The following is a 15,512-nucleotide window of genomic DNA, read 5'->3' on the forward strand; positions in this document are numbered from 1 at the left end:
CAAAAATGACGACGCCACATCCGGAACGCCAACACTTTTGGCGCAAAAAAAGTAAAAAAAATGACGCAACTTCCGGCGACACGTATGACGGCGGAAACAGAAAAAAAAATTTGCGCCAAAAAAGTCAGCGCCAAGAATGACGCAATAAAATGAAGCATTTTCAGCCCCCGCGAGCCTAATAGCCCATAGGGAAAAAGTCAAATTTTAAGGTAAGAAAAAAATTGATTAATTCATATGCATTATCCCAAATATGAAACTGACTGTCTGAAATAAGGAACGTTGAACATCCTGAGTCAAGGCAAATAAATGTTTGAACACATATATTTAGAACTTTATATAAAAGTGCCCAACCATAGCTTAGAGTGTCACAGAAAATAAGACTTACTTACCCCAGGACACTCATCTACAAGTAGTAGAAAGCCAAACCAGTACTGAAACGAGAATCAGTAGAGGTAATGGTATATATAAGAGTATATCGTCGATCTGAAAAGGGAGGTAAGAGATGAATCTCTACGACCGATAACAGAGAACCTATGAAATAGACCCCGTAGAAGGAGATCATTGAATTCAAATAGGCAATACTCTCCTCACATCCCTCTGACATTCACTGCACGCTGAGAGAAAAAAGTTTGTAAAACTGATTTGTGGGTGTGGTGAGGGGTGCATTTATAGGCATTTTGAGGTTTGGGAAACTTTGCCCCTCCTGTTAGGAATGTATATCCCATACGTCACTAGCTCATGGACTCTTGCTAATTACATGAAAGAAAACAAAATTTATGCTTACCTGATAAATGTATTTATTTCTTAACATGGTGAGTCCACAGATCATCATCAATTACTGTTGGGAAAATCACTCAAGGCCAGCAGGAGAAGGCAAAGAGCCCCACAGCAAAGCTGTTAGAATCACCTCCATACCCACAATCCTCCAGTCATTCGAAAAAAAGGGAAAGGAGACAAAGAAAGCAACACAAGGTGCAGAGGTGCCTGAGGTTTAAATAACAAAAACTGTCTGAAAAACAGGGCGGGCCGTGGACTCACTTTGTCAAGAAATAAATAAATTTATCATCAGGTAAGCAAACATTTCGTTTTCTTTCTAATAACACAGTGAATCCACAGATCATCATCAATTACCGTTGGGAATCAATACCCAAGCTAGAGATGATTAGGGAGGGCAAGACAGGGAACCTAAATAGAAGGCACCACCACTTGAAGAACCTTTCTCCCAAAAGAAGCCTCAGTCGAGGCAAAAGTATCAAATTTATAAAAATTTGAAAAAAAAAGTGTGAAGAGAAGACCAAGTTGCAGCCTTGCAAATCTGTTCCACAGAAGCTTCATTTCGAAGGCCCAGGAAGAAGAAACAGCCCTAGTAGAATAAGTCGCGACCTTCTCAGGAGGCTGCTGTCCAGCAGTTTCATAGGGCACGCAAATTAGAAACAGCCCTAGTAGAATAAGTCGCAACCTTCTCAGGAGGCTGCTGTCCAGCAGTTTCATAGGGCACGCAAATTATACTCTTAAGCCAGAAAGAATGAAGTAGCAGTAGCTTTCTGACCCTTAAGTTTACCAGAAAAAAATGACAAAGCAGAAGACTGGCGAAAATCCTTAGTCGCCTGCAAGTAGTATTTCAACGCACGCACCACATCCAGGTTGTGCAGTAACCGCTCCTTATGAGAAGGGCTAGGACACAAAGAAGGAACAACGATTTCTTGGTTAATATTCCTATCCGAAACCACCTTAGGAAGGAAACCTAACTTAGTACGCAGAACCACCTTATCTGAATGAAAGATAAAGGGAATCACATTGCAACACCAAGAGTTCAGAGACTCTTCCAGCAGAAGAAATTGCAACAAGAAACAGCACTTTCCAAGATAACATCTTAATATCTAAAGAATGCATAGGCTCAAACGGAGCCTGTTGAAGAACCTTAAGAACGAGGTTAAGACTCCAGAGAGGAGTAACAGGTTTAAACACAGGCCTGATTCTGACCAAGGCCTGACAGAAGGATTGCACATCTGGCACATCCGCCAGACGTTTATGCAATAATATAGACAAGGCAGATATTTGACCCTTCAAAGTACTTGCAGACAAACCCTTCTCCAGACCTTCCTGGAGAAAGGACAAAATCCTAAGAATCCTGACTCTACTTCACGAAAACCCCTTGGATTCACACCAATACAGATATTTGTGCCATATCTTAAGGTAAATCCTTCTAGTCACAGGCTTACGAGCCTGGATCAAGGTCTCAATGACTGCCTCAGAAAAACCGTGATTAGATAAAATTAAGCGTTTAATCTCCAGGCAGTCAGCTTCAGAGAAACGAGATTTGGATGAAGGAAGGGTCCTTGAAGTAGAAGGTCCTTCCTCATTGGAAGTCTCCAAGGTGGAAGAGATGACATCTCCACCAGGTCTGCATACCAGATCCTGCAAGGCCACGCCGGTGCAATGAGAATCACAGAAGCCCTCTCCTGTTTGATTCGAGCAATGACTCATGGAAGGAGAGCGAACGGAGGAAATAGGTATGCTAGACTGAATTTCCAAGGAACCCGCCAGAGCATCTATCAGTACAGCTTGAGGATCTCTTGACCTCGACCCGTACCTCGGGAGCTTGGCATTCTGACGAGATGCCATGAGATCTAGTTCCGGCTGTCCCCATTTTAGGATCAAGCTGGAGAACACCTCTGGATGGAGTTCCCACTCCCCGGGTGAAAAGTCTGTCTGCTCAGAAAATCCGCTTCCCAATTGTCCACTCCTGGAATGTGGATCGCAGATAGACAGCAGTTGTGGGTCTCCACCCACTGAATGATTTTGGCTACCTCTGACATAGCCAAGGATCTCCAAGTTCCTCGCTGATGGTTGATGTAAGCCACTGAAGTTATGTTGTCCGACTGGAACCTGATAAACCAGGCTGAAGCTAACTGAGGCCAAGCCAGGAGAGAAAATTGAAGATTGCCCTCAGCTCTAGGATATTTATAGGAAGAACTGATTCCTCCCGAGTCCAGGGACCCTGAGTCTTTAACTGTCCCCAAACTGCTCCCCAACCCAGCAGGCTGGCACCGTGGTCACAATCACCTAGGTAGGTCTGTGGAAGCAGGTTCTCTGGGAGAGATAATCCTAAAACAACCACCATGGAAGAGAATCTCTTGTCGCCTGATCCAATACTAATCGTGGAGACAGATCCGCATAATCTCCGTTCCATTGCCTGAGCATGCATAGCAGAATGATGTCCATGGCAGCTACAATCAGACCAATTACCTCCATAGATTGTGCCACTAACAGCCGAGGAGAGGACTGAAGAGCAAAACAAGAATTGAAGATCTTTGATTTCCTGACCTCTGAGAAAATCCTGGGAGCTGTGGCAAGGCCGAATGGATAAGCCACAAACTGGAAGTGTTTGTCTAAGAACGCGAACCTCAGAAACTTGTGATGATCCCTGTGGATGGGAACATGAAGGTACGCATCCTTTAGGTCTACAGTTGTTATGAACTGACCTTCTTGAACCAAGGGATGAATCCCAGACCCTGTTCCTGCATTGGAACAGGAACTATCACTCCCAGGGTGAAAAGATCCTGAACACAATGTAAGAACGCCTCTCTTTATCTGGTCTACAGATAATCTGGAGGGGAGGAACCTGCCCCTGGAAGGAAAGGCCTTGAACTCTAGTTTGTATCATTGGGACATGATGTTCACCGCCCAGGGATCTGGAACATCCCAAATCCAGGATCGAGCGAAATGAGAAAGTCTGCCCCCTACAAGATCCGCTCCCGGATCAGGGGCAGGCCCTTCATGCAGATTTGGAATCAATTGCAGGCTTCTTAGATTGCTTCCCCTTGTTCCAAGACTGATTGGGTTTCCAGGAAGGCTTGGACTGCTCCTGCTTGGAAGAGGGGGGGGGGAGGCTTACCTTTAAAGTTTTGAAAAGGAACGAAAATTACTCTGACACCCCCTTTGTTTATTTCTCTTATCCTGGGGAAGAACATGCCCTTTTCCTCCTGTAATATCAGAAATAATCCTTGGCCAAACAAGGTCTTACCCTGAAGGGAATTGCCAACCATAAAGCTCTGCGAGCTAGAACAGCAAAACCAGATATTTCTGCTCCTAACTTAATGACTTGTAGGGATGCATCTGTGATGAAGGAATTGGCCAATTTAAGGGCCTTAATCCTATCTTGGATCTCATCAAAAGGCGTATCAGTCTGAATAGAAATCAGACAAAGCATCAAACCAGTAGGCCGCTGCGCTGGTGACGGTGGTAATGCACACCGCAGGTTGCCATTGGAGACCCTGATAAACATACATCTTTTTTAGCAAGGTCTGCAACTTCTTATCCATTGGCACAGGGAAAACCTCCACTGGGGAGGGAACGTCAAAGTACTTGTTTAGATTACTAGACTTCTTAGGATTGACTAAGACAGTCAAGTCGGAGTTGTCCAAAGTAGCTAAAACCCCCTTAAGTAACATACGGAGGTGTTCTAGCTTAAACCTGAAAGATACAACTTCAGCATCAGAAGCAGGAATTACACTGTCAGAGTCTGATATTTCACCCTCAGGCGCCACCGAAGTGGCTTCCTCATCAGATCTATGAGCAAGGGAAACTTGATTAGCCACAACTTGATCAGAAACCTTACTTGCAGATTCCCTAAACTTCCTCTTGCGCTTTCACGGAAGCATGGAAAAAGCAGACAGCGCCTCAGATACCGCTGAAGAGACATGAGTAGCAATTTCTTGCAAAGAAAATCCAATTGGATTGTGAGAGGAAACGCAGGGCACTGCATGTGTTGCACAAGCTTGTGACGCTTGGGGCGACAGTTGCGGCATGACTGGTACAGGAGACCCCTAAACAGCATCCGCCTTATCTAAAAGGTGGCTCATGTTAAAAAATGTTCTCTCTGAAACATAAGGTTCTTTCAATACAAGTAGAACAAAATGGTACTGGTGGTTCCACCTGGGAATCAAAACATAACTTGCATGTAACAATCTGCATAGCCTTTTGGTCCATTATCTTACCAAAAAAATCAAAGCTGTCTTTATTTTAAAAATAAACTGTACTCTTATTTAAGAACTGCACACAAAATGTTACTGTGCCTTTAAATAACAATAATGTAATTTAATGGGATAACAAAATATTGTATTGTACCCCAGGCAAACCCACTACACCTCAGCAATTATACTGAGGTGCCTACCTCACCTGCTGCCTGGAATAATATTAGCCAACGGTAACTTCAGAAATAAACTGTCTGAACACCGGAACTGCGATCAGTCGTCTGAGCCCACAATGTCGGAGCAGCCAACAAGTACGCCACAACCGGAAATGGAACACACTGACAAACTCTTCTCAGAGAGAAGAAGCGCGCCAAATCTGTGGCTGTCTCGGTGGTCGAAGAAAAGTTCCGGCAAAAAGAAGACAAACAAAAGATCCGCAATTATAAGGATCTATAAGTGAAGAAGAAAAAAATGAAAAATACCACACAGTACACACCAGTCCTGCCCGTAATAAACCGGAACTAGGAACATAATCTGAGCCACCATTACCTAACACATCCCACAGTGCCTGCAAACTGCCATTTTTTAAATGAATCCTTACTAGGATAAAATAAAATGTCCCATTTTAACATTAAAAATTGAGCTAGCTGCTCAAGTGCCAGAATCTTTCTTACCCTGAAAGAAAACTAAACAAAGCACTTGCCTTAAATTCAGCCTGTCCGGCAACTGGACAGTTCACCTGGTTTGAGAGGTCGAAGCTCCTCATGGACCTGTGAAAAAAGAAAGACTGAGTAAACTTACACAGGCTTTCAGATTAGGGCAGCAAGAATGATTGAGAAAGCGCAGTGAGGATTGTACCTCACAAGTTCTCAATTGCTTAAAAGCCACCACTGCCCTACTGAAAAAAACTGACGTGGACCAAGCTAAACCCCAGAATAGCAGAGAAAATCTACTCTGTATATTAAAATAAAAAAACTTGATTGTAGAACTTTATCAGACACCGAAAACTTTACCACCTCCTTGCAATGCAGGCAAAGAGAATGACTGGGGGATTGTGGGTAGGGAAATGATACTTAACAGCTTTGCTGTAGTGCTCTCTGCCTCCCAACAGTAATTGATGATGATCCGTGGACTCACCGTGTCATTAGAAAGAAATATCTGAGTTACTGTGATGGTAAAAGACTAGGATGAAGAACCGCCATGTATTGTTCTCAGTTGTATTTATAAGCACATTGATGACAACATTACAACTACACATCTCTTTATGAAAGCACAATCTAAGGAAGAACAATTCTTATTATTGCAATACATCAACATACTGGCTAATTGTTTTTGATACCTCCCCGCCACTTGCTTTATGTAAGGAGCTAATCTAGACTTATTGGAGTAAACAAGGCTTTCCGTGATCATTTTGTCAGCAAAACGTACACTGTACCTTATCTTTTCACTCCTGCTGAGACTAATTATGGACAGATATGTAACGAGAGGGGGTTTAATCACAATCCTACTGATGTTCTACAGAAAATCACCATTACAGTATATGGGGATTTTTCTAGATAAATTATTTGATACGTTTTTCAAAAGGATTGTGACCAACCTCAGGGTCAGGCTTGGAAAGTCTGCAGTTTGCGCTTCCAATTTTCAAAGATAAATTACAGGAAAATTGGGGCAAAATAAATAATATATTGTAAAGTTTTTGAATGAACATTTTAATTTTACAAACGTATCATGCCCCTCTAAAATGTTTTTTCCCCCCAGTTATAGGACTAGTCAAATGTAAGGAAGTGTGTAGACTTTCCACTTACCATGTGGTAAAATGATATTTGCTCCATCCACAATAGCCTGAGCCAGCTCATGATCGTTGGCTTCAACCGCATAAGCTGCAGCTTTTAGGGCATCCCATATCTCCTTGCGACCCTCAAATGCTGGAGCGGTGTCCCAAAACTCATCTCGCTTGCTGCGTAACTGTCCGTCTGTCATAGGATAGTCACTTTTCCATCTAGGTCGTTCTTTCTTCAAAGGTTCATTGCGTCCTAATAAAATTAAAAGAAAAAAAATAATAATTGGATCATCCAATCAATAGGTCTTTTAAAAAAACAAACAACTTCTAAGAACATGCAGAAAGGCAGCGCAACTTGTAGAAGAAACAAACATTCATGCCTAGTGACAATAGATCAGAAAGCTAAAAATGTAGTCTATGAAGAGCGTAATTTCCTAACAATGCAACACCTACAATTCTACTGCATTGAGTGGTCCTTTAATCCAATTTTCGAATCCTTCTGCATCATGTGACAGCAATCAGCCAATCAAAGTTTTTTATTTTTTTATCTGCATGTTGTATCCGAGTCAATTTTTACTTTAGTGTCCCTTTAATAAGGAAGAGAAGGCTAAATTCAACAGGTAACATGGACCACAGAAAACACATTAAAGGGCAGAAAATTACAGTACAATGTCCATTAAATGGGAGATTTAAGTCATTGCTTTAGTGCATAGTATTTGTAAACCATAGCATTGCATTGTAAAAGATCTGCATAAAATAACTAATATTTATCAAATTATTTTTATTATTCTTCCAATCATAATTAAATTTGGATTCAATTCTGAAAATTGCAGACTCTAGACATACTCATTTATAACTGGCCTTTAAAAAGAGATCGTAAACACTGAGAGATGTTTCTATAAAATTGTTAGTTTAGCATAATAAAACAACTTTGTGATATAATCTCATCATTTCTTTAGTTCCCTTTTCATGTAATGGAAGCAATGTCTAACCCTCAGACCTTGAAATGCACCATGCTGACTTCTCAAGACTAACTGTTATATATCTGTCCCTAATATCTTTAGCTGATAACTACAAAACAATTCAGTTTATACTAACTTTACGACAGTGGCACTGGCTAGTGTTGCCGTCTGCTGACTAAAGCTCATATTAACCCCTTGTGTGCCAACGATGGCTCCCACCCGCTCCTACCCCGGCGATCGGGCCTGTATAGCGACAGTCACCGTCGGGGATTCACGTTTTGCGTGGTGACGTCACGCGCAATGACGTCACCGTGTAACTTTATTGAAAAATTACAATGATAAGTATAGGGAAAGGGGGCATGCTGCATCTCGGCAGCTACAGACCCCCAAGACCCACCATTGGAAAGTAATCGCCTAACCTTTCCAACGGGGATCTGGAAAAAAAAATAAAAAAAATAAAAAAATATATATATATATATATATATATATATATATATATATATATATATATATATATATATATATATATATATATATATACCTCAAATCGGCTTAGGTGGAAAAGTGCTTAACACTCAAAGGGGGATATGAAACCTTTTTTTTTTTTTTTCTTCTTCTTTCTTTCATGATTCAGAAAGAACATGCAATTTTAAGCAACTTTCTAATTTACTATCAATGTTCTTCGTTCTCTTTGTATCTTTATTTGAAAAGCAGGAAAGTAAGCTTAGGAGTCGGCCCATTTCTGGTTCAGCACCCTCGGTAGCGTTTACTGATTTGTGGCTTCATGGTGGGTGGAGCTTGGCTATTGAAAAAATAATTGCAATAAAAAGGATGTTCATTTGTTTTAAAAACATTAAAGGGACACTGAACCCAATTTTTTTCTTTTGTGATTCAGATAGAGCATGCGATTTTAAGCAACTTTCTACTTTACTCCTATTATCAAATTTTCTTCATTCTCTTGGTATCTTTTTGAAAAGCAAGAATGAAAGTTTAGATGCCGGCCCATTTTTGGTGAACAACCTGGATTGTTCTTGCTGATTGGTGGATATTCACCCACCAATAAACAAGTGCTGTCCAGGGTCTGAACCAGAAATTGGTAGGCTCCTCAGCTTAGATGCCTTCTTTTTCAAATAAAGATAGCAAGAGAATGAAGAAAAATTAATAATAGGAGTAAATTAGAAAGTTGCATGCTCTATCTGAATGACGAAAAAAAATGGGCTCAGTGTCCCTATAAGACTTGGCTGACATGTTATTTTATAGCAGCAAAACATAAAGGCCTTGTAATTGCACATTGTTTACTGTCCCATTAATGTGTCTTATGATTGATGTCTTTCCGCCTTTGCAAGAAGTAAGGAATAACATGTCGCATCTGGGGACAACTCTTCAGTTAAGCACATACGTTTCCCCCTTTTTTTAACCCCAAGGCTGGTTATGCATGGAGAAAGAATTAGCCATTTTACACAAATTTATTTTAGGTAGCGTTATTTTGTGTATACCTTTAAGTAAAATGATAGTAACAGACATTGTTATTAATCTCCATGGTGAAGGTGGCAGATAAAAATAAACAACGATAACCCAACAGGGACATTCAGCAGAAGGCTACTACTTAAATCCCATGTTTATTAACACAAAGAGCTGAGGGAAAGTGTGATTATTATTAATGCTTTAAAGAGACAGTTTACCCAAACACTTTCTCTTCTTTAATTTGTTCCCAATAATCCATTTCACCTGCTGGAGTGTATTAAATTGTTTACAATATCTCCTTAGCCTTTATATTGGCATTTGGAATAGCTAATGTAGCCTGTAGTGTCCCCAACTTATACTGAAAGTTTCTATACCTGGTATAAGGATATTGATAAACTATGTAAACACAGCCAGCAGAAGAAATTACACTCACAGTGTGAGGTGATAAGAAAGGGAAGTATTTGAGTTATAAGAGCAAATCCAGCTATTTCTTTTGCAAAAAGAAGCATAAATTAGCAATTTCTCACACATTATATATGCTGCAGCTGGATTAATGGGGACACATTCAGAGAAAAACTATTACAGTGAACTGTCCCTTTAAGGGAGATTTGAAAGCGTATTAGATCCTAGACCATTATGTCTCTTCTTAAAAAGAGGTATTAGGCATAGGTAGAAACAATGCACAAATTGACCTTCTTCAATCTACACTAAGGTTAGACATAAAAGGATAGGAAACCATCTTTGGCCAGATCTATTCTCTTGGTATCCTTTGCTGAAGGAGCACCAATGCAGTACTATGAGCTATCTGAACACATTGGTAAGCCAATGGCAAGAGGTATATATGTGCAGCCACCAATCAGCATCTAGCTCTCAGCTCATGAGCCTACCTAGGTATACTTTAAGAAAAAAAAAAGGATACCAAGAGAATGAAGCAAATTAGACAATAGAAGTATATTGGAAATTTGATTGAAGTTGTATAATCTGATTTATAAAGGAAATATTTGGGGTTTCATGTTCCTTTAACTACACAAATTTATGGATCTCCAACGCTTCTGTACAATAGGTTCCTCTATCACTGCAGGTATGTTAGGAATTGTGTGCGGATACAACCACACACTACTGAAGTTAATGTGCATGGGGGCAGGATCTTTCTTTTTTTTTTTTTTTTTTTTTAAAGGGACATGTTGCTCAAATACATATACAACTTCTATAGAAAAAGTTAGATTATTCAGCAGAGTAACACTTTTTTTTAAAGCAAACACAAATACATGTTGACATTTTCTCTTTTGAACAGAACATGATTACAGGGACAGTAAACACCTTAAAAGGGACAGTCTACATCATAATTTTTATTGTTTAAAAAGATAATCCCTTTATTACCCATCCCCCAGTTTTACATAACCAACACCGTTATATTTATATACTTTTTACCTCTGTGATTACCTTGTATCTAAGCCTCTGCAGACTGCCCCTTTATTTCAGTTTAGCCAATCAATGCTTACTCCTAGGTAACTCCACGGGTGTAAGCAAAATGTCATCTATATGGTACACATGAACTAATGCCCTCTAGTTGTGAACAAAATGTAAAATTGCATTCAGCCTTCAAGGGCAAAAAAATTAGCATATGAGCCTACCTAGGTTTAGCTTTCAACTAATAACATCAAGAGAAAAAAGCTAATTTGATGATAAAAGTAAATTGGAAAGTTGTTAAAAAACATAAAATTATACTTACCTGATAATTTCCTTTTCTTCTGATGGAAAGAGTCCACAGCTGCATTAATTACTTTTGGGAAATAAGAACCTGGTCACCAGGAGGAGGCAAAGATACCCCAGCCAAAGGCTAAAAACACCTCCTACTCCCCTCATCCCCCAGTCATTCTGCTGAGGAACAAGGAACAGTAGAAGAAATATCAGGGTGAAAAGGTGCCAGAAGAATAATAAGGACGCCCCACATAAAATTACGGGTGGGGAGCAGTGGACTCTTTCCATTAGAAGAAAAGGAAATCAGGTAAGCATAATTTATGTTTTTCTTCTTAAATGGAAAGAGTCCACAGCTGCATTCATTACTTTTGGGAAAACAATACCCAAGCTATAGAGGACACTGAATGCCAAGATGGGAGGGTACAATAGACGGCCCATACTAAGGGCACCAGGCCTGAACCTCTACCCAATAAAAAAACATAATTTATGCTTACCTGATAAATTTATTTCTCTTGTAGTGTGTTCAGTCCACGGGTCATCCATTACTTATGGGATATATTCTCCTTCCCAACAGGAAGTTGCAAGAGGATCACCCAAGCAGAGCTGCTATATAGCTCCTCCCCTCACATGTCATATCCAGTCATTCGACCGAAACAAGACGAGAAAGGAGAAACTATAGGGTGCAGTGGTGACTGGAGTTATAATTTAAAATTTAGAACCTGCCTCAAAAAAGACAGGGCGGGCCGTGGACTGAACACACTACAAGAGAAATAAATTTATCAGGTAAGCATAAATTATGTTTTCTCTTGTTAAGTGTGTTCACTCCACGGGTCATCCATTACTTATGGGATACCAATACCAAAGCTAAAGTACACGGATGATGGGAGGGACAAGGCAGGAACATTAAACAGAAGGAACCACTGCCTGAAGAACCTTTCTCCCAAAAACAGCCTCCGAAGAAGCAAAAGTGTCAAATTTGTAAAATTTGTAAAAAGTATGAAGTGAAGACCAAGTTGCAGCCTTGCAAATCTGTTCAACAGAGGCCTCATTCTTAAAGGCCCAGGTGGAAGCCACAGCTTTAGTGGAATGAGCTGTAATTCTTTCAGGAGGCTGCTGTCCAGCAGTCTCATAGGCTAAACGTATTATGCTACGAAGCCAAAAAGAGAGAGAGGTAGCCGAAGCCTTTTGACCTCTCCTCTGTCCAGAGTAAACGACAAACAGAGAAGAAGTTTGCCGAAAATCTTTAGTTGCCTGTAAGTAGAACTTCAGGGCACGGACCACGTCTAGATTATGCAAAAGACGTTCCTTCTTTGAAGAAGGATTAGGACATAATGATGGAACAACAATCTCTTGATTGATATTCCTGTTAGAAACAACCTTAGGTAAAAACCCAGGTTTAGTACGCAGGACTACCTTGTCTGAATGAAAGATCAGATAAGGAGAATCACAATGTAAGGCAGATAACTCAGAAACTTTTCGAGCCGAGGAAATAGCCATCAAAAACAGAACTTAACAAGATAAAAGTTTAATATCAATGGAATGAAGGGGTTCAAACGGAACACCCTGAAGAACTTGAAGAACCAAGTTTAAGCTCCATGGAGGAGCAACAGCTTTAAACACAGGCTTAATTCTAGCCAGACGCTTGTGTAAAAGAATAGACAGAGCAGAAATCTGTCCCTTTAGCGAACTAGCGGATAAACCCTTTTCTAAACCCTCTTGTAGAAAAGACAATATCCTAGGAATCCTAACCTTACTCCATGAGTAACTCTTGGATTCACACCAATATAAATATTTACGCCATATCTTATGGTAAATTTTTCTGGTCACAGGTTTCCGAGCCTGTATTAATGTATCAATAACCGACTCCGAGAAACCACGCTTCGATAGAATCAAGCGTTCAATCTCCATGCAGTCAGCCTCAGAGAAATTAGGTTTGGATGGTTGAAAGGACCCTGAATTAGAAGGTCCTGCCTCAGAGACCATGGTGGACAGGACGACATGTCCACTAGGTCTGCATACCAGGTCCTGCGTGGCCACGCAGGCGCTATCAGAATCACCGATGCTCTCTCCTGTTTGATCTTGGCAATCAGTCGAGGCAGTAACGGAAACGGTGGAAACACATAAGCCATGTTGAAAACCCAAGGGGCTGCTAGTGCATCTATCAGCACCGCTCCCGGGTCCCTGGACCTGGATCCGTAGCACGGAAGCTTGGCGTTCTGGCGAGATGCCACGAGATCCAGTTCCGGTTCGCCCCAACGAAGAATCAGTTGAGCAAATATCTCCGGATGAAGTTCCCACTCCCCCGGATGAAAGGTCTGGCGACTTAGAAAGTCCGCTTCCCAGTTCTCCACGCCTGGGATGTAGATCGCTGACAGGTGGCAAGAGTGAGACTCTGCCCAGCGAATTATCTTTGAGACTTCTAACATCGCTAGGGAACTCCTGGTTCCTCCTTGATGATTGATGTAAGCTACAGTCGTGATGTTGTCCGACTGAAACCTGATGAACCTCAATGTTGCTAACCGAGGCCAAGCTAGAAGAGCATTGAATATTGCTCTTAATTCCAGAATGTTTATTGGAAGGAGTTTCTCCTCCTGAGTCCACGACCCCTGAGCCTTTAGGGAGTTCCAGACTGCGCCCCAGCCTAGTAGGCTGGCATCTGTTGTTACAATCGTCCAATCTGGTCTGCGAAAGGTCATTCCTTTGGACAGATGAACCCGAGACAACCACCAGAGAAGAGAATCTCTGGTCTCCTGATCCAGATTCAGTAAAAGGGGACAGATCTGAGAAATCCCCATTCCACTGACTTAGCATGCATAATTGCAGCGGTCTGAGATGCAGGCGCGCAAATGGCACTATGTCCATTGCCGCGACCATTAAGCCGATTACTTCCATGCACTGAGCTACTGATGGGCTTGGAATGGAATGAAGGACACGGCAAGCATTTAGAATTTTTGATAACCTGGACTCCGTCAGGTAAATCTTCATCTCTACAGAATCTATAAGAGTCCCTATGAAGGGAACCCTTGTGAGTGGAAACAGAGAACTCTTTTCCATGTTCACTTTCCACCCATGCGACCTCAGAAATGCTAGAACTATCTCTGTATGAGACTTTGCATTCTGAAAACTTGACGCTTGTATCAGAATGTCGTCTAGGTACGGAGCCACCGCTATGCCTCGTGGTCTTAGTACCGCCAGAAGCGAGCCCAGAACCTTTGTAAAAATTCTCGGAGCCGTAGCTAAACCGAAGAGAAGAGCTACAAACTGGTAATGCCTGTCTAGAAAGGCAAACCTTAGGTACCGATAATGATCTTTGTGAATCGGTATGTGAAGGTAGGCATCCTTTAAGTCCACTGTGGTCATATACTGACCCTCTTGGATCATGGGTAGGATGGTTCGAATGGTTTCCATCTTGAACGATGGTACCCTTAGGAATTTGTTTAAGATCTTTAGGTCTAAGATTGGCCTGAAGGTTCCCTCTTTTTTGGGAACCACAAACAGATTTGAGTAAAAACCTTGCCCTTGTTCCGTTCGCGGAACTGGGTGGATCACTCCCATCACTAAGAGGTCTTGTACACATTGTAGAAATGCCTCTTTCTTTACTAGGTTTGTTGATAACCTTGACAGATGAAACCTCCCTTGTGGAGGAAAAGTTTTGAAGTTCAGAAGGTATCCCTGAGATATGATCTCCAACGTCCAGGGATCCTGGACATCTCTTGCCCAAGCCTGGGCGAAGAGAGAAAGTCTGCCCCCCACTAGATCCGTCTCCGGAAAGGGGGCCCTGTCTTCATGCTGTCTTAGGGGCGGAAGTAGGCTTTCTGGCCTGCTTGCCCTTGTTCCATGACTGGTTGCCTTTCCAACCCTGTCTGTAACAAGCAGTAGTTCCTTCCTGTTTTGGAGCGGAGGAAGTTGATGCTGCTCCTGCCTTGAAATTACGAAAGGCACGAAAATTAGACTGTTTGGCCTTTGATTTGGCCCTGTCCTGAGGAACGGTGTGGCCCTTACCTCCAGTAATGTCAGCAATAATTTCCTTCAAGCCGGGCCCGAATAAGGTCTGCCCTTTGAAAGGAATATTCAGTAGTTTAGATTTAGAAGTCACATCTGCTGACCAGGATTTAAGCCATAGCGCTCTGCGCGCCTGGATGGCGAATCCGGAATTCTTAGCCGTAAGTTTGGTTAAATGCACTATGGCATCCGAAACAAACGCATTAGCTAGCTTAAGTGTTCTAAGCCTGCTCAAAGTCTCATCCAATGGTGCTGTGCGAATCGCCTCTTCCAGAGACTCAAACCAGAATGCCGCTGCAGCAGTGACAGGCGCAATGCATGCAAGGGGCTGTAATATGAAACCTTATTGAACAAACATTTTCTTAAGGTAACCCTCTAATTTTTTATCCATTGGATCTGAGAAAGCACAACTATCCTCCACCGGGATAGTGGTACGCTTGGCTAAAGTAGAAACTGTTCCCTCCACCTTAGGGACCGTCTGCCATAAGTCTCGTGTGGTGGCGTTTATAGGGAACATTTTTCTAAATATCGGAGGAGGGGAAAAGGGCACACCAGGTCTATCCCACTCCTTGCTAATAATCTCTGTAAGCCTTTTCGGTATAGGAAAAACGTCAGTACACACCGGCA

General features: G+C 41.7%; 1 protein-coding gene across 1 annotated transcript in view; it reads right to left on the bottom strand.

The window, feature by feature from the left end:
• Positions 1-15,512, bottom strand: part of UBTD1 (ubiquitin domain containing 1) — a 147,043-nt gene that overhangs the window by 32,541 nt on the left and 98,990 nt on the right. Inside the window, exon 2 of the mRNA XM_053692572.1 lies at positions 6,782-7,009. Coding sequence (XP_053548547.1) covers positions 6,782-7,009 — 228 coding nt within the window. The remainder of the gene's footprint in view (positions 1-6,781; positions 7,010-15,512) is intronic.

The sequence above is a fragment of the Bombina bombina genome, chromosome 9 (genome assembly GCF_027579735.1).
Source record: "Bombina bombina isolate aBomBom1 chromosome 9, aBomBom1.pri, whole genome shotgun sequence".
In the NCBI taxonomy this organism is placed as follows: Eukaryota; Metazoa; Chordata; class Amphibia; order Anura; family Bombinatoridae; genus Bombina; species Bombina bombina.